Below are 25,481 nucleotides of genomic sequence, written 5' to 3'. Positions count from 1 at the left end.
CTTAAGGTCAGTGAGGCCATACCTTTGGGTAACTGTTGCTTAACAGGCTCAACTGCCTCGTAGCACCACAGGACAAGCCTGCACTGACATGGGTAACTGGATTAGTCTGAACCATTAGTAAGGGTGATTTAAAATAATCAGTCTGCTTTGTGTCTGAAGCAGACTAGGGCTGTGAAGGATCATCTATCTTAATTCTAGCTGTCTCAGATGAAAATATCTGCAGTTTCCAAGAGATCAATGTGGTCCCTCCATCCCTAAATACCACTCACTTTTGTTTTCTAACTAGGCATATTCTGTGTTGCTTCCCAACCCCTTTCCAAGTAAAATGAGCCACATAAGTAGATCTCTAGCCTTTAAACTGTTCAGTGAAATAATCTGTTACTCCTGCTAGAGTGGGTTAGTGGGGACCAGTTCTTCTGGCACTGAGGAAACAATAACCCTTGCAGGGAGAGGAGGCAATAATTTCTTCAGCCAACTTAGTGCAGCTGAAAGAGTATGCGTCCAAAGCCCAGGAACATCACACGTTCTGCTTCCGTAATGCCAAGAAATTTAACCTTCTGCTGGAGGTGGTAACTTGTTGAACCATTCCAGAAAGTCCCACAAGAATATATCCTTAGGCAAAACCCAACACTAAATTACGTGGGGATGGAATAAGTGGCTTCTGGAGAATTACTATCCTTGTGCAAGTTTTATTTGCTGATGCATATTTAATTATAAGAATGGAAAATACAATCCTTTCTATCATATCCCTATTATAAAACAAGAATTAAGCAAAGGTACCCAGGGCATAAAATATAGGTATGTACTCCCATAAATCTAAATCCATAAAATAAATACAAAAATTAAACAAGCCTCTTTTCCAGGAATCAGTTGCAACAGTTTCTTTTCTTACTCAGTAGAGATGTTCTTGCAGTTTAAAAAAAAAAAAAACAAACACATTATTTTGGGAAGGAGTGGGTGGATTATTTAAATACCAGTGAGGAAGGCGAGCTTGTTAAGATAAGAATGATGTTGACACAAAAGGGATAAGAAGATACAATATGACCATGAACACATTTAGGCTTGTCATTTTTTATCATTACAATTCTGGATCTAGCTTCCAATTAGAGTAGTGAGGTTGACAGCTTAGCTATGACAGAGCTACAGCTTGTTGCAGTTCTTACTAGTGGTTTCCTAGAACCGTTGCCTTCAGTGTCGAGTTGGGATGCAGTGATCTGAAAAAGTCTCACTACTGAAAGTTTGTGCACTCTTTTGGGTGAAATTCAGAAGTGCAGACTCTAAGACTGTGGAGTTTTGGGTATTTCTTTCTCTGTCAGGTAATGTTTATAATACAAGTAAAGTTCCAAACTCTGCCCATCATAGGCTAGCCTTTGGAGACCTGCTCAATTCATACTTGATGCTGAAATTTTGGGTGGAATCTTCCGTGCTCCTCCATATCTTCAAATGTTGTAACAGTTCTACAAGCTAGAAGCTTCAAACCCTTTTTTGAAGCTGTTGTGGTATGTGCTGTATTATGGCTACAAGTGACAAGCCTTGAAGTATTTACCCTCTATGCATACTCACCCGTCTTTACATATTCCAGGGTACTGGGAAGAGCTGAGGATCTCTGACCTTCTCTGCTAGTCACTCTGTGTAGTGAATCCAGCATCTCCAATGGACCGTCCTAGGTGCTGCGATATAGACCACAAACAGCAATGGTGCTGTGGGTGTTATACAGCACAACTGTGTGGCTGTTCACCTCTTTAGTTGTATAGCAGGAAGGAACGTACAGCATCAGCCCCGTTAAAGGCAAAAGCAAAGGTGATATTACTCCTCTTGCCCTTCCTCATTTTCACCTCACCTGTTCCTACTGCCTCATGAACCTATTCTAGAGAACTGACAGTTTTGCTTCTCATGTACAATGAAATATTGTTAAAAAGCAAACAATTGCTCGTGTGAAAACAGAATTTTCCTGGGGAGCTGTACAAAGACCACAAAATGAACTCGCTGAGGAAACATAAAATCTTTTCTCTAACTTCATCAAATTAAAATTAAGCACACCAAAGACCTCTGAATCACATAATTCTCCAACTTGGAAGACGAGACAATAAACATGGCATTTATGTAAATTACATTATTTAATGCACAACTGGAAGGTCCTTAGGCAGACTAGATCAGAGCAGAAGAGCAGAAACCTACAAAGCACAACAAACAGGGAGGAGGATCGTGGAGGGGGGAAAGACAAAGTAATAGGCAGATTGTCAGGCAATACCCTGGATGTGGACAGCATCAAATAATGACCAAGGGGGGTGAGATGTAATGAGGTCACACCCTCAAAGACCCAGGAAACTATCTAAACTTTCTTTTTTTAATTGATTGAAACTTTTCTCAGTGAATACTCCAAGGATAAAGTTTATAACTGGATTGATTACATCAGATTTGGGGTAACAATCAGAAGAATAGCTCATGATTTTGACCACAGGAGGGCTCCCAGGTTTCATGGATGCATATGGAAACCTTTTGAGAAAGGCTAGAAATAGGTCACGAGGCATAGAAGATGAAAACCATGGTGTTGCACCCTTAGTTCAGACTGGACACCTGCTAGGCTGGCTGAGCATGCCTACATATAATGGCTTTCGTCTTCAACAAAACAGAGAAACAGAAGGAAGTATTTTTCTGTAACCTTCTTTTTCTCTACTGCCATAAAAGAATAAAAGAATCATTATTAAAATGTCAGGTGTGAGATCCCTGAATCAGCAGTGTTTCTTCTGGTATTACCAGTAAAGAGAATCTTTGAAATTAAAGGAGTTTTTGCTAATGAATAATGCTTGGGGATTCAATTTTTCTCACATGGGAAAAGACTGTCAACTTCTGATCAGGCTGCAGAACACACAGATTAGATACAACCCGCCAGAAAATAACACATCATCTGTGACCTGCTTCCTACTTTCTTTTTCACTAGATTCTGCAGATGTGGCCAGTAATTGGACTATAGACCCTGAGTTCAGCCAGGGACCCTTGGGCACAGGGAGTCAATGGTAGTCAAGACAGATGAGCATCTGATTAAATGAGCTGGGTGGGGACAACTGTTCATGTGGTTGTACAATGGAGGAGGAAGAGGAAGGTGCAATTGCTGTTGACCTAGAACACCATGCCCGTGCACCCCAAAACGCACCCAACAGCCAGCTAGAAACACAGAAAAGACTTAAAGTACAAAGGACAACAGGCATCAGGAAGAGAGCAGGTGAAACTACAGCCCCCACCAATGTCCTAGGGAATTTGTTAGATGAAAATGGGCAGATAAGCAGAGGAGATGGTCTGCCACAATTACCAGTGAAGTCAATGCTAAGACAGATCCTGATCTCTAGTGTGTCTGGTTTGGGTCTGAACTTTCCAGTCCCAGCGGAGAAAATACTGACGTTAATATTTTTCTCAGTTGTTAGTAATGATCCAGTCAGACATGGCCTGTGTGGAGAATTTCTGGTTGATTCATCAGATCTTTGACATCCTACCCTCAGTGACATTAAAAGCCTCCATACAAAACCACACACATAGGAAAAGTTCACCACCTTAAATATTCTGAAGTGTGTTTTTACCTGCAAAAGTTAGCCCTGGGTTTTGAACTGTACTAGAGAAGAAACATATATATTTCTTCTGGGGTTATATCAGGATCTCCCATATCTTCTCTTCTGCAGGAGGAGCTGACAGAACCAAGCACTGGGAGAGCTGGTGGCAGCATCTGCTGTAGAGATATGCATGTGCACAGAAATTACCCTGGCTAGGCTAACACTAAAGCTATTTTCAGATGATGAACAGATCAAAGCTGAAATAAAACAAGGAGGCCACAGAAATAAAAAAAAAAAATAAAAAAAAAAAAGTGATAAGGAGATAAGAGAGCAAATTTCCCACTTCAGGAGACAGAAGAGACTGAACAGGTTGATGGTCCAGGAGATGCTGCCAGAAGGGAATTGGGGCTGTAGAAGATTTATTTGACAGGTTTATGAAATCCCTGTTTCCCCTGCATCCTCCCTCTTCTGATAGATCAGGCTTTCACATACAACAGATGAAATAACTCCTTACTTTCTGCACACAGCCAGGAAACAGAAAATTTCTCAGGAAAATATCCCCTGAAAAGGATTTCATCCTTTTCCATTGAGGGTTTATGATGATAAATGATCCCACCTCTTTTCTAGTAAATTCCAGTTTTAGGTTCAATCAGTTACAGTTGTGCTAATCCACAATTACTAACTTCTTTGCCCGATGATCTCTCCATGGTGAAACCAGGGTGACCTCCATCTGCCTTTCTGTACCGTATTTAGAAAACAGCAGGTAAGCTAAGGCTCCAGAACACTGTGAACATACTGTGGATGCTCTAACAGGGCAGGCATTTTTTTTTTTTTTTGTGAGGGCAGGTGTGAATAGGTTACATCCCAAGCTTTTGTCTTGTAAAGGCAAAGAAACCTGTGGTTTTGTTTATTGCAGTTGACTGAAGCAATGCTGCTTTTTATGTCAACATACATTTTAGTAAATGTTAGTTTGTACTCTGTAGTGCCGGGCTGTTTGCAGTAACCTTGGGAATACTGCTCTTATCTTATATTTACACAACAAGTGCAAAGAAACGAGATTAGGTATTTTTCCACAATGTTTCAAATGTCTTTTTTTCTCCTGTCTTGAACAAGGGCTGAACTTTAAACATTTCAAACACATATGACCCCACTTGGAAGATGTACAGTTAACACAGTACTAATCATTTGCTGGCAGGTCTATCCTGATCAGAGTATACTTGTATTACCATGACTATACTGTGTATCTCAGGTCAAGTGCAACCGTTGTCTGGGACTGCAGCAAAGGAAATGGACACTAGAGTCACAAAATGAAGCTGGAGTAGGACTACATACAGGATGGACAGACACGTACTGTGGCATCTCTCTGGATCTAGGGGAAGACTCTGGTAAGGAACCAGGCCTATTACAAGCATTTTGATGAAGGGGATTAGCAGAAAACTAATTCATCATGATTTACTGTCCCCAAAGGAAGGGAATATTGCTTCTATAGCCCCATATTCCAATTTTATTTCAACCCTATGGTTTTGAGGTTTCTGATTTAAAAAACTTAACCTGTGCCGTTCCACCAGTGGTAGTACTACCAGAAATTATTTTAAAATGTCACATATTAAACCCAACGCAGGAGTGTTGTGATCAGCTTTACTGGGCTCACTGTATGCCTGTCCTTAAATGTATTATTCAACCTTTTCATGATACAGTGTCATCCATGCTTATGACAACAGCCTCCTCCCAGGAAGGCTGTGACATATCATTTGTCTCTCCGTGCCAAAACAGCAGAATAAACCCCACTGCCATAAGTGCAAAATTTATTTGAAGAGCACCATCCTGGAGCAGAGGGGAGGTGGCAGGTCTGCATCACTCACACACTCCCTTGCTCCGGGAAAGTCTGGTTTTCTCCCGTCTGTCTCACAGGGCACAAGAAGTACATTTGCTCCTCTCTGTGTAGGGGGCTTGCAGCTGTGGTGTTTTTTTTTTTTTAAAAGGGAATTTTCTCAATTGAACTACAAGCAATCTCACCTCTGTTTCCTGCAGAGAGCAGCTGAGGTAAGCTGCACAACTCTGTAATGCAAATTTAAAGTTGATTAAAGATGTTTGGGGTTGACATGAGACTGAAGAGGATTGCTGGAACATCAGCTCAGGCTGCTACAAATTTGTTCCTTCCAGGCCAGATCCTGCACTCTGTCCTCACTGCACAGGTTGCAACACTTCTGGAGTTCATGTTCTGTTCCTGCGACTAGCAATACCTTCACAGGAGAACTCCTTCAACTTCCCTAAGAAGCTTTCTGCTTCCTGGCTCTGTGTAGAAATTAGGGAGCTATTTAATCTTTTGTACATGAAGGACTGATCCATCATAAGAAGCCAGATGCAGGGGGAACAGGGACTTCATAAACCTGCCTAATAAATCTCCTCCTGCCCCGTTTCCCTTCTGGCAGCATCTCCTGGACCTTCAACCTGTTCTCCTGAAGCAGAGAACTTCCTCTCTTACCTCTTTATGACTGCTTTTGTTTTCTGGCCTTTCCTTCAAAAAGTGCAGTGTTTTCATTTGTTAAAATCTTCACACAATCTGTTGAATGTTTGCATATAGAGCACTAAGAAGCTGGGGACTATGACAGGATTGTTTTGGAGCATACTCCAGGGACACTGCAAGATTGGCCTAATTAAACACAGGTATTTAAATTGATATCCCTGTGAATACTAGAAAACCTTCACAAGATAGCACAGACCTGAGAGTTACGTTTTTTTTAATTTTCTATTTCATCTGGAGCTGAAAGTGCTTTATAACACTATAAAAACAGATCTGCTATTACCAAAACAGTGCCAGTGACCAAGTGAGTGCAGAAGCTGTTGAACACTGCACCTAACACCTTAAAGGGACTAACAGCTGGAAATGAAGAATAGGGAATTAGCAGCAAGCAGAAAGTATGAATCTAATCAGGACAGAATATAATCAGTGGTAATTAAGTATGTCACTGCTGTCAGTATAAGATGGTGACTCGTGCTATAATTTTGCCACCATAACCATGCTGTTGGTCAGGTTACCCAAGCTGCTTTCAGTGCTTACCTATTAAGGATTTTGTTCTGGTGTGTGACTGTGAAAATGGGGTTAAAAAAAGTAACAGTTTCCTGCAGCAGGGATATTCCAGTTGCATAACTACCTCCTGAGGATTTTTCCCAGAGCAAAAGGACTTTGTTAGGTGTGCAGGACACTATACTTTTGTTGCCTTGACAATTGCTCAACTTAACTGCCTCTAACACATTAAACATGCCTCAAATTTACATCACCAATTGCAAACAATAATTACTCAAACCCTCAAAACTGGTGTTTGCTTGACAGAAAAATGCAGCGCTCATTCTCCTCAGTGGACCTCTTGCAGAAGCCAGAATAATATCAAGAAAAGGAAACATGTAACAGAAGCAAGTGGTATTTCATATTTTCAAAATGGTCTAACAGAAATGGAAAGCAGAGGGGTTCCTTCCTACACGCTGCCCTAAGGTAACATTCATCCTGATGAATACCAAAGGGAAATTACAAGTTTCCTTAAAAATGTTTGTTTTCCTGCAGAGCTCATGTTGCTTAGAGGGATTTACAAGGCTTTAGCTTTGCACTGGAGCTTTTGTGTTGATAAGGCATCTTCCAACAGGAAAAAAACCCCATGCAATTCACAGAAGTCACCACAAACATTCCCCAGCATAGCTACTTCTGTCAGCCTGGTAAAATATAACCGCGATACCACACAAGAGCACAGGGCCAAGGACTGAAGAGAAGTAGGTAGACGTAAATCACTAGATCACTAGTATTTATTTACACAGTAAGCAACTGAGTAAAAAAACTACATTTCCCTGCACACTGATAGTAATTTTTTAGTGAAACCGAGATAGAATAAAACCATCTCTCCCAACAATCGTCACTTACTGTATTTCAAAAGCAAACTCTGAACACAAGAAGAGTGTCTTTCAGAACTTAAATGTTCCTTTGATATGTCATCCTATTTGGGGAGAAAATAAAAGAAATAATTTGGTAGGTTGCATTAAAAAAAAAAAACCAAAACAAAGCAACAGATGAATGTCAAAGCAACACAGTAGTGGTAGTTTTTGGTTTAGTTTATGAACAACCACGTTATATCATTGCTAAAGTCGGCATTGGAGAAATTAGGTCTTAACTGAAAACTGTTTTAAGTCCAGAGGAAATACCCTCTGTAGCACATGTAAGAACGTAAAGTTTATCATGGCAAGAAGCCCTGCCAAAAGCTTACAGAAAAATATTTCTGTGCTACCAGACAACCACAAGAGACAATTTTTAAGTTGCAAGAAGAGAATGTTTCCCAGAGCTTTGTGCAGTTATTAGCATTTCCATCCTAAAATCTAGGGGGGATTTTAAGGCATTCAAGTTTTGTGCACTTCTAATTTAAACAGAATTTCACACCTAGAATAATAAAATTTTGGCTACTGGTCACAAGAACTTTATCATCAAGTATTAACATGACTAATTCCAGTTTATTATTTTCTTTTAGGTGGATGCTACAGGGATGCAAGTTGTTAAAATTGTGCCAGATTTTACTTAGGAGACCTGGCTATTTATCTGTGTATATGGCTGAGACGCTTTCCAGCCCTTCCCACTTCCCTCCAGCATTTGCAAACCTCGAAGAGAAAATAGACACAAACCACTTTGGTAGAGAGGGGGAAATCTGCAACCCTCAAACGATGGCTTTTTAATAGTGCCACTAGTGGGTTAAGCCTCAAGAGGCATTCTATGTGTTAATTTATCTTTTACATCATCTAATGACACTATTGCTAACGCTCCATACCACATGCCTTTCATAAAGGCTGTCTGAGCCACATCAGGCCATTATCTAGATACCAGTATACAACAGTGTCTCCTCCATTGGTTTAGGATTGTGCCATCAGTGTCGCTTGTAGGGGCTTGTCGAGATTATGAGTGCACAGAATTAGCCAACAGATACATGACCCTCTTAATCAGGTATGTGATGGTTGTAAATCACATGCACTGTATGGGGTTCACAGTACCAGAAGTTATATATGATCAATCAGGCCAAGGGACTTCCTCTGAGAACGAGGGCTGGCATGAAGCCTCAGACACAGCCTCAGATTAGAGGAAATCTCTGCAAATTCCAGCCATTAGAACAAGAGGATGAAAATCAGATTTTGTCCTCCCAGGTAAAAGCCCACTGGTGGGTGTTTAGCAACATCACCTCTATCAACACCTGCCTTACCTCAGCTTCCCTCAAAGTCAAAGCAAAAGATGATGGAACAGGGATTCCCAGGGACCAGTCCAGAGCAGCAGCAGTGGAGAAGGGATGCAACACAGCCTGACCGGTGGCAGCAGATGTTGTCACCTTGCATCCTCCCCACAGCTCCAGAGCAGGGCCAAGTGGCCTCAAGTGTGGGGTACTACCCCTGGTAGCTTGTGACACCGACCAACCTCCTTTCCCAGCTCTGCCTCTATGGCAAAACCTAACCAGTAATGACTACTGTGCACATCTGTTTTATGGTCTCACTGCTGAGCACCAGGGCTGGGCACCTGAGCTCCTGGCAGTCCTCTTACCAGCAAATCTAAGCTCTTGAGAAGGGCTCTGCCCAGTGAATAAGAGAGATCTGGCAACACTCAGCTGCCCGTAAGTCCCTCTGAATGTCCCTGTGAAAGGAAATCAAAACACATTAAAAAAACTGAATGTGTGGTTTATTATATTTAAGATGCTATTTGTCTATAGGGTTTAAATATGTCTGTCACATAGTTAACAGTAAATGAATGTAATTTTACATGTTCAGTATTTTGATACACAGTACAGGACTACAAGTGTGGTAAAGGAGCATGGGAAATTAATATTTCCTTGATGCACGTATCAAATCCTGCAGCACCACTTAAAAGCTCGGAGTAAGGACTCAAGCTGCAGTATTACAAGCGCTACTAAATAAACCAAGAGACATACCTATATTAAACATTAGAGAAACAGAACAAATGACACAAGGGTTTAATATTTTAGATTTGATACAGGATTAAAATACTAATATTTTTAATGTCCTGGTTTCAAATTAATAAATATAAAAACAATATAAAAATATACACCAGTTAATAAAAGGATGCACTGAGTAAGGTTAGAAAGCTAAATTTCACTTTCAAATGTATGCAGGTATGTTTTTAGGGAGAGGATTTCTGTGTAGCTGCGACTGGTCTTTCGGAAGAAGTCCAAGCTTGTGAGCTGTTCGATGTCACGTACACGCGCAGTGTGCATCTTAAGAAGATCTTCAACCCACTTTGATTCATCCTCCAAGCTCTGAAATGTAAAGAAAAAAAAAAAAAAAGTAATATGCCATGTCAAAAATCAGCTCTGAAAACAAATATAAATTTTCTAAACATTGGGTCCATTTGAACCTCTGTTACCTATTCAAAAATGACTAAGGTAAACAAATTCCAAGAAAACAGATTTGAAACTTAACATGCACTTAACATGTTTACTACAATTTTATTTCAAGACCCATTTTAGGATGGTGTTGAGACAATGACAATAGTCATCTAGAAAAAGCTGGCCCCATGCTGTAGGTGTTTCAGAAGAACAGCCATATGATTTTAGAACATCCATTGGTCACTACATATTTTTTTATCTCACAGAAAGAGCTCCATATTAATCAGTTGTGTATTACTAAAGCCCAAACTCTAGACTGTTTATCTTTGAACCCTATCCCTACACATTATTCTCATCTGACCAGCACTTCATCTAACACAATACTACTTTGATCTTTCCACTTTACTGTGAGGAGACCATTATGATTCATTACACAGTTGGGACTATGGTTTATGTTGGTACCTATAGAATCTGGTTATTGGAACATACATATTCACTAATAGAAAAAAAGTCACTAAAAATTTCCCAATATGAAAAAAAAAAAAAATAATCAGGGAGGTGATGGTGCCAGAGTGATCACAGTAGGGTTGTGTGGGTATAATTACTCTTAGGGGCCTGCTCCTGCCGCATGCCTTGTGCCAGCTTCGGCACATGTTGGAGCCATCCACTAACGTAACTCACTAGCACATCAGAAAAATCGGCCTGCAAAACACTGCAGAGTGTGTTATCCAGCCCAGCGACATGTCCCACAAGCACTGCAGCCAGCCCCGGGGACTGCACAGCAGGGAGCAGACGTGGGAAAAGGACAGAGCAAACAGGACTTTTCCCCCTTTGACCTCTCTGGCTGGTACGTCTATACCGCTGCTGGGGAAGCTAGTTAGGAAGGGAGGGTTGTGCCTCCAGGCATTTGGACTCCATGTGTGTGACTTGGAAATCTTGCTGATAAAAATCTATCTCTGGGCTTACTCCTGAAAACGTTCCCTTTTTTGACTGTGTCAGCACAGTCCTCCTACAAAGTGATACTCTCACTGATCAAGACTAAGCTTCAGCAATGCCAGAGCCTACTCAATGCAGTAGATGGGCCACAGACCAGGCAGTGGATCATCCTGCAAAGGCCAGGAGGCTGGGCATGATCATTTGCACACAGAGGACACAAAGTACCAGCTAGGTCATAGCTGGCTGTTCTAAAGCAAACGTTCGTGTTTCAGTCAGCACTTCTGTTTTGAAGTTTTTCAGCTCCAAACCAACTTTCCTCTCCATGTTGCTAGCAACCTGAGGCCCAAACCCAGGTGTGGAACATGAGAAAAAACATGCAAATTAAGAGGCAAAAAGCAGGGAGCGTGCGCTGCTCACTCCCATTTGCTTGCAGTACCATGCTCCAGGTGTGCCACCTGGCAGCACGTGGCCGCAGGAAGCCTCATGCTCAGCCTTCAGCATGGCGAGCAGGTTGCTAGCCTGCAAGTGGGCCTCAGCAGAGTTATTATGGCAAATGCAATCACTGTGACATTTTTGTTGCCTTGAATCCTTCCTTCTGAGCAGGAAATCTGCATTTTACAGAGATCAGAGGGAAGTCCAGTTGCTACAAAGCTTACTTTTTTGAATACAAGGAGAACTCCTAAGGGTTTGCAAACAATCTGCAATATGAATAAATCACGGGACTGTGAGGTTTGCAAGTCCAGCAAGACAGACTTTGCATGACCCTAGAAAATCAATCAACTGATCTAGGTTTTAGTTTTTCCATTCCACAACGGGCCCATAAAACCTCAGGTCCAGCAGCAAGGATTTTAAACAGAGTGATCAGCTAACATGGTGTTATATTATTGCAGAACAACAAATGCAGTGTATACATTTAAATTACTAGTTTTCTTCATCTGTGCTGATTAGTCTCACCTCAACAGACAATAGTCTTAGAACAAAAAAATAATTGAAAACATGGAGGTAAATAGAAGTAGGCGATCAATTAGGAGGCTAACCTAAAATCCACTGGAAAAGATATCAGATATTCTGGATAAAAGAACCTCTCTGGATATCAAATTATTAGCTGGAAAGCTGAACGTGATCACTGTAGACAGGTGGGTGAGAAACTCGCCTATTAAAAGAGAAATTTAAAGGTTTTGCTGAAAGGGAAAATAGTGGACTTGAGGAAGTTTCTAGTAGGGTTCCGTCAGCTTTGGTCTTGGAAAAGATTTTGTGTAAAGTTTTCATACATGCTTTTTGTGCCAAGGTGATTAGTGTTCTAGTAAAACAAACAAACAAAAACAATCAACAATTGGGAGTTCCTGCCAATGCAGTTAGACTGGAATAGCATACCAGAGGATGCAGATGTGCGAGACCCTGGTATAGTATGAAACTGGGTTATTCACACTGATGGCAATAATTTCTGCTAAGCTGGGAGCTTCTCAGGTGAAACAGCAGATAGAAGAGAAGGACTTGGGTGTACTCGTTGTGCATGATTGTGAGGCACCATTATAACACAGCTATGGAGGAAGCAAATCCTAGATAGAATTAGAGGAGTTGTGTCCAGTGGAAAGAAAACCATTTTCATTTTGAGATCTCAGCTGGAGTATTTTGTCTCATTCATGTTCCAGAAAAAAAAAAAAAAAAAAAAAAAATTAAGACTGGAACAGATGCATAGGAAAGCTACTAAAATGCTCATCCTCTCTTACAAGAAAAGCAAAAAAGATCCTGGGTCTCCCATGAATAGAGAGAAGTATATGCCTTGAGAATCATCATAAATCTTCACTAGGGTAAATCCCAGAGAAGCCCAGTGAAGGGCTATTTAAGCCATAGAAAAATGTTGACACAGGAATAAATGGGTATAACCTCACCATGAATAAACACAGTTTGGAAATGGAACAAACTCAAATGAGAAGAGTAGTGGCGTTCTCCAACAGTGGTGTGAAGAGAAAGTGTGTGCAACAAGAGCAGAGCAGGGAGGAAAGCTAATATTTCTTCAGATCTTAAAAGAAAGCTGTGGAGAGGTTAAGGAAAAATTCTTATATTATCCCATGAATTTCATCCATGAAGTATGTGAGGTTTTACACAATCACTTCTTTGAACAAGTCAGATATAACACCATGTGCAAAACTAAGATTGATACTGTATTTGAGTGGCAAAATTTTGCTTGTTTTAATTCAAGAGCTACATTTAAATGTTTTTGGAGTGGTTCTTTTCAATGTAAAAAACATAGACCAATATCTCCTAATAACCTTGTAGTAGTACTGAAGTTCCACCCAGAACTGTAAATGCATACACCACAATTAGCACGACCTACAGAGAAAAGAAGCCTGGGTTGGAATATAAGAAATCAAAGAGTAAGAGAGACCATTATTCTAAATAGCTCATAAAAAATATTTCAGCTGTTTAAGAGGACTGTGACACGCAATATAGGGAGGAAAAAAAATGGACTTTGTCATAAAATTGCATATGGGCAGAAACAGAAGGGCAGAGGCACTAATAATTGCCAGATTAGTAACTTCCAGATCACCAACTGGATCTTGATTCAGAGGAAAGCAGTCCAGGGAAAAATCACGATGAAATATCTATAGGACTTTCTGAGACTTCTGATGGAAGACATCTCTGCCCAAAGCAGTTAAGAGTCTAAACAGAGGGAAGCCAGACCTGCTCAAGAGAGGGATACTGTTCCAGAAGCATGGTTTTAAAAAAAAGGGATCTCAAAGCAGGCGATGTTTAATGAACGAGAAAGAGACAGTGTTCTAGGTGAATTGTGTACAGAGTTGGAATGACTATTTCTGCCTGTAGCTGGAATAGGAGTCTTAACTTTTTGTGCCAGTACAAAATTCATAACATTAATGCGTTCATTCAGGAAACGGTCTCCTGGCAGCCTATAGTGAAGCGTCTGTGTGCAGGAATCCGCACAGCTGTGTAATGGGAGAACAAGTTCAGGCGGAAGGACAAGTCTAAATACAGCTGCCTGGGAGGACGGCAGCCCTTGCAGAGCACCGGAGCCCGTGGGGACCCAACCACTCTCCTGCCACACGATCAGCTGCCGAGTGTGCATATTACTTTCTGAAGTGCTGACCAGAACAAAGACTTTGCACTTCTCCAAGATTCTTACATTATAGGATCTTGTATCCTAAAGGAAGATAAGAAATGAACCAGGAGGGTGTCTGGTCATCTCTGTTAACAAGAACCCAAACTTTTCCTTTGAATCAAGACATGTTCTGGAAACAGCAAGAGCTGGCATCTACCCTAGGCAGGTTTTAGCATATAGTCTTGATACTCTGTGGGTTGGATATAATCATGCTGTCTGATGCACCCAGACTGCCACAGCAGACAGACTATATTGTACCTACATATGGAAACAGACCTCAGTAAAAACATCAGGCTGGCTGCCAGCACAATACATCTAATGCACACAACCTCCCCCTAGTCTGCTCTGAAGTTACACTGACAGTGTCTGCCAAAACATAGAAGCCTACGGGTTGTTTACTGTCAACCTACCATATATGTCAGTTTTTCCAAACAATTTTTGGTGCAGTAATAGTTCCATATTTTCTCTGATATCATGAAGGAGATCTTTTTTCTAATGAGTTGAACATGACACTTTATAATAGAGTCATTACCCTGTGTTTTTATTCAAGACATGAGTGAGAACTAGCGTCTAGTAGTAACAGGGTTCCACATGTCCCAGGGCAATGTTTACCATGGAGCTACAGTAGTGCAGCAGCAGAACTTACATTGCAACTCTCATCATTGTCAGGCCGGTGGGGAAGGATGTATGACAGAACGGAGAGTGGTCCATCACACTTGTCGGCTGGTTGAGTGAAATCTAAGCAGCTGGTTATGATGGTATAGTAATGAGTAGGAACGGGGATGGCACTGCCTTCCACAAACCTGAGGGAATAAAGCAAGCATTTATCCACAAAGGATAAACTTGTTTGGAAGAATGTTACACAAACAGCATGGTCTTTCCTCCCTTACATGTGAGGACACATGTACATTGTTGAGATACGTCTGATTCCTAAATGCTACCTGCAAATTAGTGTTCAATTAGCTCGTGATTTGGTACTGTGCTGTATACCACATGCCGGTGCTGAAAGGCTTCTTCAGTTCAAGGACATAAAGAGAAATCATTACTGAGTTAATTAAAGACTTAACTATCTAACTCAGTAACACTGCTATGGTTTGCTCTGGTATCCAGTTGTCAACACTTAAGTTCTGGAGAACTTTAGAGAAAATAGATCATTTGGAACATAATTAAACTTTTTAACACTCAGTTTCAAAGTCAAGGTGTCCAGTTACCTGCTGAATTGCTATTTCCGTATTTTTACCGCTGTCCTACCTACAGGGGCATTCAGTCTTGAACAATCATTTTAGAAACAACTAGAAAATTTTATCTCCTCCCAGTAATCTAATAATGTGCAGATAACAAATCGCTTAAGATAAGGCCGTCATTAAAGGAAGCAACAGTGAACCAATTTAAAGACAAACTCTTACAGTTTTATTTTTTCGGGTGTGTCATGTAAACCATCGTAGTCATAGTCAAAGATTGGTCCACTTATGACATTGACTCCATTTCGTTCTGTGGCATATCTCTTCACCAAAACCCTTTGGAAATAGTTCCACACCTCTGAGGGGAGGAAAAAAAGCAACAAAATATAAAACATACAAAACTTTGGATAAGTCAAAACATGTCAAGATTATAAACTTTTTTTTTCCTGAAAATAAAAATCCAGTGAACATCATTCACATGATGGTAGGGGAAATCAAAGACTAAGCATTACAGATTTACTGCAGCTTCATTCAGTTTGGTCAATAAAGCCTATTCAGACTTCTTTGTTGTCTGTTGATTTTCTTTCCCCAACCAGTGATAAAGGAAATGCCTGGTACCACTCCCAGGCTGGCATTGCCATAGACATTGCACAGAGAGCCTGCTGTTCCTTTACCAAGCAGAACAGCTATTCACATGCTTTTGATGACCCTGTAAACAATTCCTTTGTCTTTCTTATCTAGGTACAGGGAATGGTGCTGTGTTTTTTTGTTTTTTCTGTTTTTGTTTTTGTTTTTTTATTCTATAAAGGAAACAGCACCATGATTAAAAGCAAAACCCAAACATTTTATAAGAAAGGTCATATTCTTCCAGATAAATTCTCCTTGGATACAAAATGTCTAACTTCTAAATTAGGTTCCATCAAGGTTTACCAAATTATGGCATGGCATCTCATTACAACACCTTCTGGGAAGAGCATGACACTCTCTCCCGCCACGTCCTCCTCAACCTTAACAAGCGAAAGATGCTTGCAGAGACATGAAACACACTGGAACCTCCAGTTACATCATTATTTTGCTTCTTTCTTTCCTTTTTACTTTAACACTAACAGAATTGTGTGTAAACAAAACATCTCAGACCTGTAAAAGTTTAACTTCTGCCTTGTCAACTCAGACCCTTCCATCCCTGGCTCCCTTGTGCTGACGGCCACACCAGCCCCGGCGAGTTTCCCAGTACAGCCTGTCCTAAGGCTCTCAGTGCCACAGGAGCTCCCTGCTCAGGCTGATGCAGGGGGCCCCACAAGCAAGAACCTCCACTGCTGTAACCACTTGGCAGTACCACTCCTCCAGCTGCTTGCTCCTCCAATGCATCAGCCTTAACAATAAAAATAGCCCAAAAAGGAAAGCTTTTTTTTTTTTCCCCCTTGAGTTTTCCAGCTGAATCGGTTCCCCACTTAGGTTCCCCCTGCAGCCACATAGACAGCAGTGTTAGTGCAACGGGGGGCTAGCCCAGGGGCATCATCTTGCACCTCCAGCAAAGTCTGCTTAATCCAGACTCACTACAGAAAAGATGGATACAGAATGATTGCCTGGGGTGATGGGATGGGACAGTGAATTAAAAAAAAAAAAAAAAAAAAAAAAAAAACAAAGCAGAAGAGAGGGTCTCTGCAGCAAATGCTGCCACCAAAACCAGCATAGCATAAATCTGCCACCTTGTATTTCCCCTGTTGTGGAAAAAGCACCGTATAATGAGTTTATAGTCAGCTCTCAGCATTGCAATCTGCACACACGTAGTGGTTTCTAATTCCCCAGGAATATTAGCTCCAGCATTTGTTCTCAGGGAATTCTTCACCCACTTGTGATGAAGAAGGCCACTAGACAAAATGAGCTGTTCATGGTGGGCTGTTCTCCTGTGATTAGCATCTTAGCTAGTTTGCTTAGACTAACATTAGAATAGCAAAAAAAGCACTTTTATGAAGTGATTTGAGAGAGGGAAATCCCCAATAATTTTGCACTCTGCAATCAGTTAAGTGCCTTTGCTCAAATTCCCAGCAAACATCACCACTTGTTCCTACTCAGAGGTTTTTCAGTTAAAAACACTCTTTTCTGGTTAAAAAGAAAAAGCCTCCCATAGACTTTGATGTTTATCCAAACCTCTCTGGCCTAAAATCTGAATTGGAAATCTCACAAGAACAGGCTCTTGAGATTCTTCCAAGGCTTCTCAATTCCTGCCAAGCCAAAAATGCCACCAGAATAGTCTGATGGTTTTTCTACCTCTTGGCAAAACTAGAGAGAAAAGGGATGTGCAGACAAAAGAAACATTAATACTATATCCCTGCAGTGCTGAAAGTTTCAGCCAGGTTTAAGTCATTCCTCATTTTCCATAAATTGGTTTCCTCTTCCTCTTTCTTTATAGGTAGTAAATATGTTTGGTCTACCTCTAAGGGCATGAACAGAAAAACAAAAATAATCACTTGTCCCTGAACTACAGCAACATGCTAAGTACACACTCCCAGGCTTGTGCACACTTCCAGGCAACTGCAGTTGAGAAGTGAAAATACATTGCCTAAATACATTCTGCACTAGCTTAGGCTACAGACAAGAAAATATGAATGATCTTGCACAAGTGAAATTACTGTGGCATGAAGCAAAATTGCTGAACTACAGCATATCTGCTCTTATCATAGCCCAGCATCAATGAAAAGAAACATTTCTTAAAAAGCTTAAGCCTTTCTTGTGGTATTTTGCTTGCCCATACCCAGAACTATACAGGTGCCCACATGTATTATCTGCTGGCTACAAGTAACTGAACTTTATGTTCTAAACTTCTGGCACCAATTCATTCCATAGTCCAACACACATATTAAAAAAAAAAAAAGTTCTGGGAAAGAGAAGTAAAGCCATGGAAAGGGCACTTACTTTTGAAGGCGGGATACATTGGAATGATATTTGTTATTAGAAAAGCGTCATATTTTGCTTCTGCAGAGGAACTTAATTCTGAAAACAATCAAACAGAAAAATATTAATGAGATGAAATATCAGAAATTCAAAGAATATAAAAATGTTTTGAAAAATGGCTTCAGAGGTTAACCAAAGGGAATACTGACATCTAAACAGCAATCTGAACACTATATTCATAAGTGCATATTATATGCATAAAATATTTTTTTGATGTGACAGCTGAACATGGAATGTAAGGATTTTATATTTGCTTCAACTGTCAACCAGTTCAAAATACTTTGATAGCTCATCTATTTTTGCAGTTTTGAAAGTCAGAGAGCTGCTCTGCAGGCTTCTGCAAAAGAGACAGTTTCCAGGGAAGAGGAGTACGGGATTATCTTCCAGTTCTGAGCAAGCCTCTGCACCAGCAATTCCATATCAGAAATCCACCATAAAATATTGCAGCCACTGAGTGAGGAAGGCAGAGCAAATAAGTTCACAAGTATGAGACAGTAGTGTCCCTTGAATATTCACTAATCCCAGAAGAACACTGTTCCAAGACTGAACCAATATAACTGCACCAGGAGAATCTAGGACATTCATTTACACAAGTTTTCTACTAGCATTATTTCTATAGGGTGGTAGAAATTTTTACAGTATGCAAGAGTCTAATTTGGATTTATAAATTAAATGTATGTTTATCTTACTGCTCTTTGAATTCAAAATTAACAACCCTGACTAGATTCCCAGTTCATGTAAGCTGGTATCTATCCACTGACTTTAAAGGGCCAGCTTTTGAAGATCGTCTTGTAGCTTGTATTCCCACGCTGTGCAATTATTCATTTGCCTTGATTTTTATTAACTAAACTGGGACACTTCACTGTTTTGGTGCATGAAGCTGGGCACCAGTTTGGAGCATCTCTCATGAAGTTGAGGGACCACAGCTTTGATGGCAACTTGTGGCATTGGGCCCTTGGTCCTCAGCAAGTGCCACAAGAATAATGTATCCATCCCATTGGGCCCCATGCATGACACTGGTGCAGGAGCAGCTCCGAGGAGGAGAAGACATCACAGAGGAAGAAAACACTCCAGAGCTGGGGGAAATGAAAGCATTCCTACCTGTATTCTTTCTCAAAAATCTCAAAAAAAACCCTTAGTCTGTTTGTATCTGCGGAGGGTGTTAGTTTTGTTATGTTTTCCCTAAAAAAAAAGATTAATTACAAAACATCTGGGTATTAAAAAACTACATGAACTTACGAGGAGGGAAAAGGAAGCCATAGGAGAGCTGCCTGTCGCCTCTGTAGGATGCACAGCTCTGGCTGTTTCCTGGAGAAATGCGGAGGTCGGGCCTCACACAGCTGGCCAGGTGCTCCGGGACACCCGATACCTCTGCCTGGATTGAGGAATATAGACAGAAACGACAAGAAAAGTAATTCCAGCATTTACAACTAAAAGAAAATGATTTAATATAGTTGACAGATTACATGGAAGGCGTTGGGCAGAGTAAAATAAACCACCTAGCTATACAACCAAATCCTGCTCCTGTATCTGTTGCGGAGCCCCTCCTTCAGGTAGCAGAAGTCACCATGGGAAGTAATTCAAATTAAGTTGCTGATTAGTCCATCATAATAAAACAAAGCCCAACAAACAAAACTTAGAAAGAAAATGAAAAGAGCAAATACAGCCCTTCTGCCTTAAAACTCTTCTCCTGAAGGGGAAAAAAAAAAAGGCATTGTTTACAATGGTATTTGTCATAATTTCTGGTGGTAAAATCTACTTGAGGAAGGGGAATTTTAGGACTTCAAGAATACAGGTACCGAACAGATTTCCCCAGGGTTTTTTAAGCACTTTTTCAAGAGCAAAGACAGCACTAACCTGTTTGGAAATAGTGTAGGATGTCCAGAGAGGCATCAAGAATGTTTCACTGTAGCCACTTTCAAAGTCATGGTGATGCAAGATATTGTATTTTGTGCGGTACAGTACTGCAGGGCGGCCATATAGAAGATGCTTGTCTACAGATGAGAAGAAATTACATCTACATTTATCACTGAAAACCTTAAAGATGAAAATAAAGGAGCTGGCTTTCCAACACATGCTGATTTTACAGTGATCTTTAATAGGACACTGACCCTGATTAACTACTAAGGAAATCTTGTGACAGAGAGACGAGCAGTTCTTCAATAGTTTTGGTTGGGATCCCTGTTCCAGGCTCACAAGCCACTTTGAGGTCAAAAGTCCTCTCTGCACTTGAAAGCTTGTTGGGGTCATAGCATGAAGAGAGGGTGTTTCTCCAAACTCAGGAGACTCCACAAGGGTCCTATCACTCCCAGCCACTCTTCTCCAGACTTTCTCTCCTTCCTATATCTTTTTGTAAAGTCCCTCTCAAAAGGGAGGCAAAAGTGGTCACTCACTGAGAGTATTTTTTTCCATTTGGCTGATACAGATGATGTTATGAAGACCGATGTGCTATTTTCTGTCAGTAATATCAATGAAAACAAACAAACCAACCCTTTTCCTAACTTTGGCTACAAAAAGACACCTCCAACTCTGCAAAACTTGCCTTTCTTCTGTCTTGGTGGTATGTTATGATTAAATGTCACTAACGCCTTTGACAAGCTTGCTTATAAAAATACAAACACATCACTAAAAGAGATAGAAGAAAAATAATTTCCTAGCTAATCTTGCATTGTGCTGCACAGTTTATTGATTTTGATTACCATCTGGCAAACAGGCTTGGCTTGCTTTTAGAAATCAGAACATAGAAACAAGGAAAGCAGCCTAACACTGTTCACAGATAAGCATTTAACCTGAAGGAAAAGGGCATGTTTTATTAGTGCTTGAGTCTGAAGAGAGGATATTTTTATAGGACAGAAGAAAGAAAAGTAGGAAAAGCCTTGTCTAAGGACAAAGATGATATACTTGCTTTATTCAAGAGAAGCTGAACTCATCTTTTTCTTCTGCGTGTGAATAACTATATCAGCTAAATATGCATGGTGTACTGTGCAGAAGAATGGAATTACGAACTAAACACCAGAAGATCCATGAACAGGTGCTACAGCCTGTCATGATTTAACATGACAACAAAATAACTTGTAGCAGAACTGCTTGTTGTTTAAATAAGATGCACTTCTTTCCACTTAATTTACAAATGAGCAAGTGAGATTGGTTTAAATGCTTATATCTTAAAATACATCAAACATACTATTTTTATATTACTGATGTGAAGAAGCATCAAAAGCTTAAGCTAAAATAAAGATGTTGAGATACCTAGGAGTACAATGGTGAGGGTGTTTTTTCCTGATGTCAGAAATTGCCACAGCAAAGAGTAGCTCTTCACTAATTGGAAAAATCTGTTTAACAAGATGAAAACTGGAGAAAGTCAATTTAACTCACAAAGAAAAGGAATAATTTCACCTCTAGAAGCCAAAGGATATGCTACATTGCCTGCTCACAACAGAAGAACTGAAGTAGCTTCTTAAGGGAATTAAAAAAAAAAAATCTCCTTAGTCATCTGAGCAATAGGATTTGAAATATCTCAAAAGTCTGTGACTAAACTCAAAGCTTCAGAATTTGCTAATTTGGACAATCATCATGGTGAGGGGAATGCTGTGAATTGTTATGCTGAACCAGATCACAGCTGTGAGAAGGAAATCTCTGCTTTGGTGTGCCTTTCAGTCAGTATTGCTGCTCAGAAAAACAGTTCCCATCCCTTCCCCTCCAGCCCTATTTCTATGTTTTAATCTGGACCATGGCCCTGGTGTGGCTGAGCGCTGCCATTGAAAAGTCAGCTCTGGTATACAGCAGGAACTAGTGTCCAGGAGACACATAGCCCACATATCTCATGTATGTCTATGTGCTATTTTGACAGTTATTTGAAAAGATGGTTTACTACACATTAACTAAACCAAAACAGGAGTTTCTCTGGTATCAATGATGCAAAGTAACTTGCAGAAGAAAACAAAAACAGCTTTTAGTAACCCAGGCACCAGGCTATTACCTTCTGTTCCCTTGATGTGAAAGCGTTTGTTGAGTTCATCCAACTTGTTCTTCTCAAGAACAGAAAAAAGGAACAAGATTAGGATCACTGGAGAATTCTGACATCTCATTTTACTAGGCATCTAGCAAAACAAAACTAGTGCTATAAAACATTGATGATTTTTTTTTTTTTTCTGTTTTACAAAAAGCCATAATACTTTCAAAAGGGCACAAACAATTCACAGGTAGGATCAAGGGAATTCTTACAGATCAAACCCTCTCAAAATAGATAAAATGGCTGCAACTTTACTTGGCAACTACTGCTAATAGTAGCAGACCCTAAACACCTACCTTATCATCACATGTACATCCTATATCAAAATCTGATGCAGAAGGTAGAGCAACAGGATAGAGTGGTTTAGCGACTTCATCTGGCACAGTTGGTTTATAAACATTGGCTCTCAGCAGGTGATTTAAACTTCCGTGGGTGCCATTATTTGGAGCAGGCTTTAATCCAAGCAGATCTATGAAATCACCAAAGATAAATGTATGATGGTTAGATTGCAAACGTATTCGGCAGCATCTCTACCAAGCCAAGACACGTACCGACAATACTGTTTACACCCACAACATGTTAATGCTTTTAAAGTAATAAAAATATTAACCTTTTGTCCAAATCATAAAATTGCAGATGCTGCCTGAACAGTATGGTAGCATTTATGACAAGAAGGTTAATTTACATCAAGACACTGGAAAACTGTTTTATTATAACTACTCCTGCAGCTTCCAGTGCAAACCTATGGTCAATATGCTGACCTTATATCAGCCATCTGGAACACAGTGTTATTAGTCACACGTTCTAAAGATAAAAGATAATTACCTTTTTGTTATTTTATGTTTGGAAAAAAGAATTAAATAAGTGAATTACACCTTTGACTTGAAAGGTTTATTGCCCTGGAAAATCAGTATTAAAGAGAAGATCTTAATGAGTATCTGTACACATAATCAGATTCTTCTTCATGGCTACAGTATGAGTTCAGAAAAGACAATCACAGAAGGAGAAGCCATAGAAAAACTAAGTGATGCCCCTGAGCCACTCCATGAGACATCCAGGTGCAGAAACAGTCCCTGAACAGAAACCTCCTTCCTAGACTGCTGAGGTATGGACGCCATGCACTGTAGCGGTGTCTATTTGATCTCTACTAAGCTGCATGCAGCAAACTGTGGTAACCCCTTTTATTGGCTAGCTGCTAGAGTAGAGAAAACTGGGGCCCCCTGAGAAATGCCTTCAGGTCTTCTGGACTAAAGGCAAATACTTGGGAAGTTGGGACTGGGACAGGGACACTAGGAGAGAGTCAGGGCATGAGCTCACAGGTGCCTAAATGAAGCCTTGTTAGCTATAACAGCATGTTTGTCTTGCAATTTCTCAAGCAGGTAGCTTACCACACATGACGTTGTAAAGTTCAATATTTTCAAAAGGAGGTACTTTGGTTTTGTATTTGAATGTAGGGCCATAACCTATAAAGACAGTCTTAAAAAAAAAAAAAAAAAAAAAAAAAAAAAGAGTGAGAAGAATACAAAAGAAGAGCATTAAATGGTAGGAGTATTTCAGTGAATATTTGCATTTTAGAGACCTCAAATTTCTTTTGCTTTTAATGACCCTCACGCAAAGGTTATTCCATTGCTCATACCTGCATGCTGTTTATCTTGTTGTCATAGCCATGGTCTCCATGGAAGAAACATTTTCCTGTTGGTTTCTTGTAAACATCCACGGCTTTCCTAAATTGAAAAAGGATTAGAAAATTCCCTGACTGACCTGACAATGTATTTTAGGGGTAGGAGGGATAAGGTTACAAGGCAGTGCATTGCTTATCTTTCTTGAATTTCAATAGTGAGGACTGCAGGCTCATCCAACAACCCCAGGGTTTTCCCACTGTAAGAGGGTGCAAACTTAAGAGCCAGCTCTTACCCACTTATAACAATCTTAGCATCTATTTACTTATTTTCTGAGACTTTCTCATATCACATCATCTCCTACAGGCCAGAGGTGTTTTGGACCATACTCTTCCAATCCTCAAAAGGCTAACAGAGGCTTCTATGAAAGCACTTTCACGATGTTACAATGCTGCAAATGTCACACAGTGCTGCAAAGTGCTTTCACCTGTTTGCCTTCCACACAATAAACAAAAATGGGGAGCAGAAACAAAGCTGGAGGGAAAAGAGAAAGATTGTAATGAAGATAAATAGCTTAGAAAATACGTGCTGTATCACAGGAACACTAATTATCAGCTTGTTACTGAGTACTTTTTTTACAAAATATGTGGAAAACAAAGTATTGTGTCATAGGAATTATAATTACTAGCTTGTTCCAGAGCACTTTACAGTTTTATGAGAACCATGTTCAGGCAATACATGCAGTGGACCAGATTATTTTACAAGTTAATTTCTACCTCTGCAATAAAATGATGCTCAGCCAAAGTTTGATTTTGGCCTTGTAAATTACTAGAGTTAGAGCAATCAGATCTGTAACTACCATTTTCCTGACTGTGCATATACAAAGAATTACAGTTACATTAACAAATTAATTATTGGTGAATGACATTACAGAAAATCTAATGAATAAATAAGCTCAAGAAAGTCTGATGTAATTAATAAGGAAATACTAAATGTAAATCAACTTGGACCATCCCATCAGTTCCAGTAAAATTCTTAAAACTAAAATTTTTATAGGCCTAAAACTCAGAGTGTGGTTCTTTGAAATTTACATGAACCCTAGCCACAGAAACTGCATGGGGCTGCTGGCCAGCCAGCTAGTGGAGTTATGCAAGAAAGCAACTGGGGTTTCTCATTCACTGCTTTAGCAGAGTGATCCTTGCATAATTCACAGAAAGATAAGCACAGATATCAAAAGGCACTTACAACACACCGTGTGTTTGCCTAGCAGTTCTACGGGCAAAAACCCCTACCATAATTTAAAGCTTGTAACAGACTATCATGAGCCAAAAGCTGTGTCATCATCCAAGAACCACTGAGTCAGCTTTATGCATAAAGATCCAGCTGTTCTCATACTGTAATATACAATGTGTCAAAAGATCAAAGCAAGAATATATATTAAATCGGAAAGGGGTGCACAGTTCATAAACAAAGGCTACTTCTCTCCTGTTCACTCTATACATGTATGTGACAACTTGTTTTTCATCACTCAATTTTTAGCTAAGAATATTAAAAATTGCCCATATTTTAAAACTGAAAATTCAGATGCATATGGGGAAGAACAACCCAAAACAGGTTTTTCTCTGAGCTAAAGCATCCCGGTTTCTGTGGATTTGTTTTGCAACACAATACACTGCTGGCACTTTGATGGCCACCCTGTCATACCCTTCCACATGTTCTTAGGCATTCACCCACTCTGCCAATATCTTCATTT

The 25,481-nt window shown here is 40.1% G+C and overlaps 1 protein-coding gene across 1 annotated transcript in view; it reads right to left on the bottom strand.

The window, feature by feature from the left end:
- Positions 1-9,226: 9,226 nt before the first annotated feature.
- The window catches only part of ENPP2 (ectonucleotide pyrophosphatase/phosphodiesterase 2), a 73,080-nt gene continuing 56,825 nt past the window's right edge, over positions 9,227-25,481 (bottom strand). Inside the window, 10 exon segments of the mRNA XM_042786001.1 lie at positions 9,227-9,838; positions 14,608-14,764; positions 15,368-15,500; positions 18,059-18,136; positions 19,337-19,472; positions 19,955-20,091; positions 22,077-22,125; positions 22,406-22,578; positions 23,498-23,585; positions 23,746-23,833. Of these exon segments, the coding sequence (XP_042641935.1) occupies positions 9,668-9,838; positions 14,608-14,764; positions 15,368-15,500; positions 18,059-18,136; positions 19,337-19,472; positions 19,955-20,091; positions 22,077-22,125; positions 22,406-22,578; positions 23,498-23,585; positions 23,746-23,833 (1,210 nt within the window). The 3' untranslated portion in view covers positions 9,227-9,667.

Source organism: Tyto alba, unplaced genomic scaffold (genome assembly GCF_018691265.1).
Source record: "Tyto alba isolate M040663 unplaced genomic scaffold, T.alba_DEE_v4.0 Super-Scaffold_9, whole genome shotgun sequence".
NCBI classification, from domain to species: Eukaryota; Metazoa; Chordata; class Aves; order Strigiformes; family Tytonidae; genus Tyto; species Tyto alba.
This window is presented reverse-complemented; position numbering and strand designations above follow the sequence as displayed.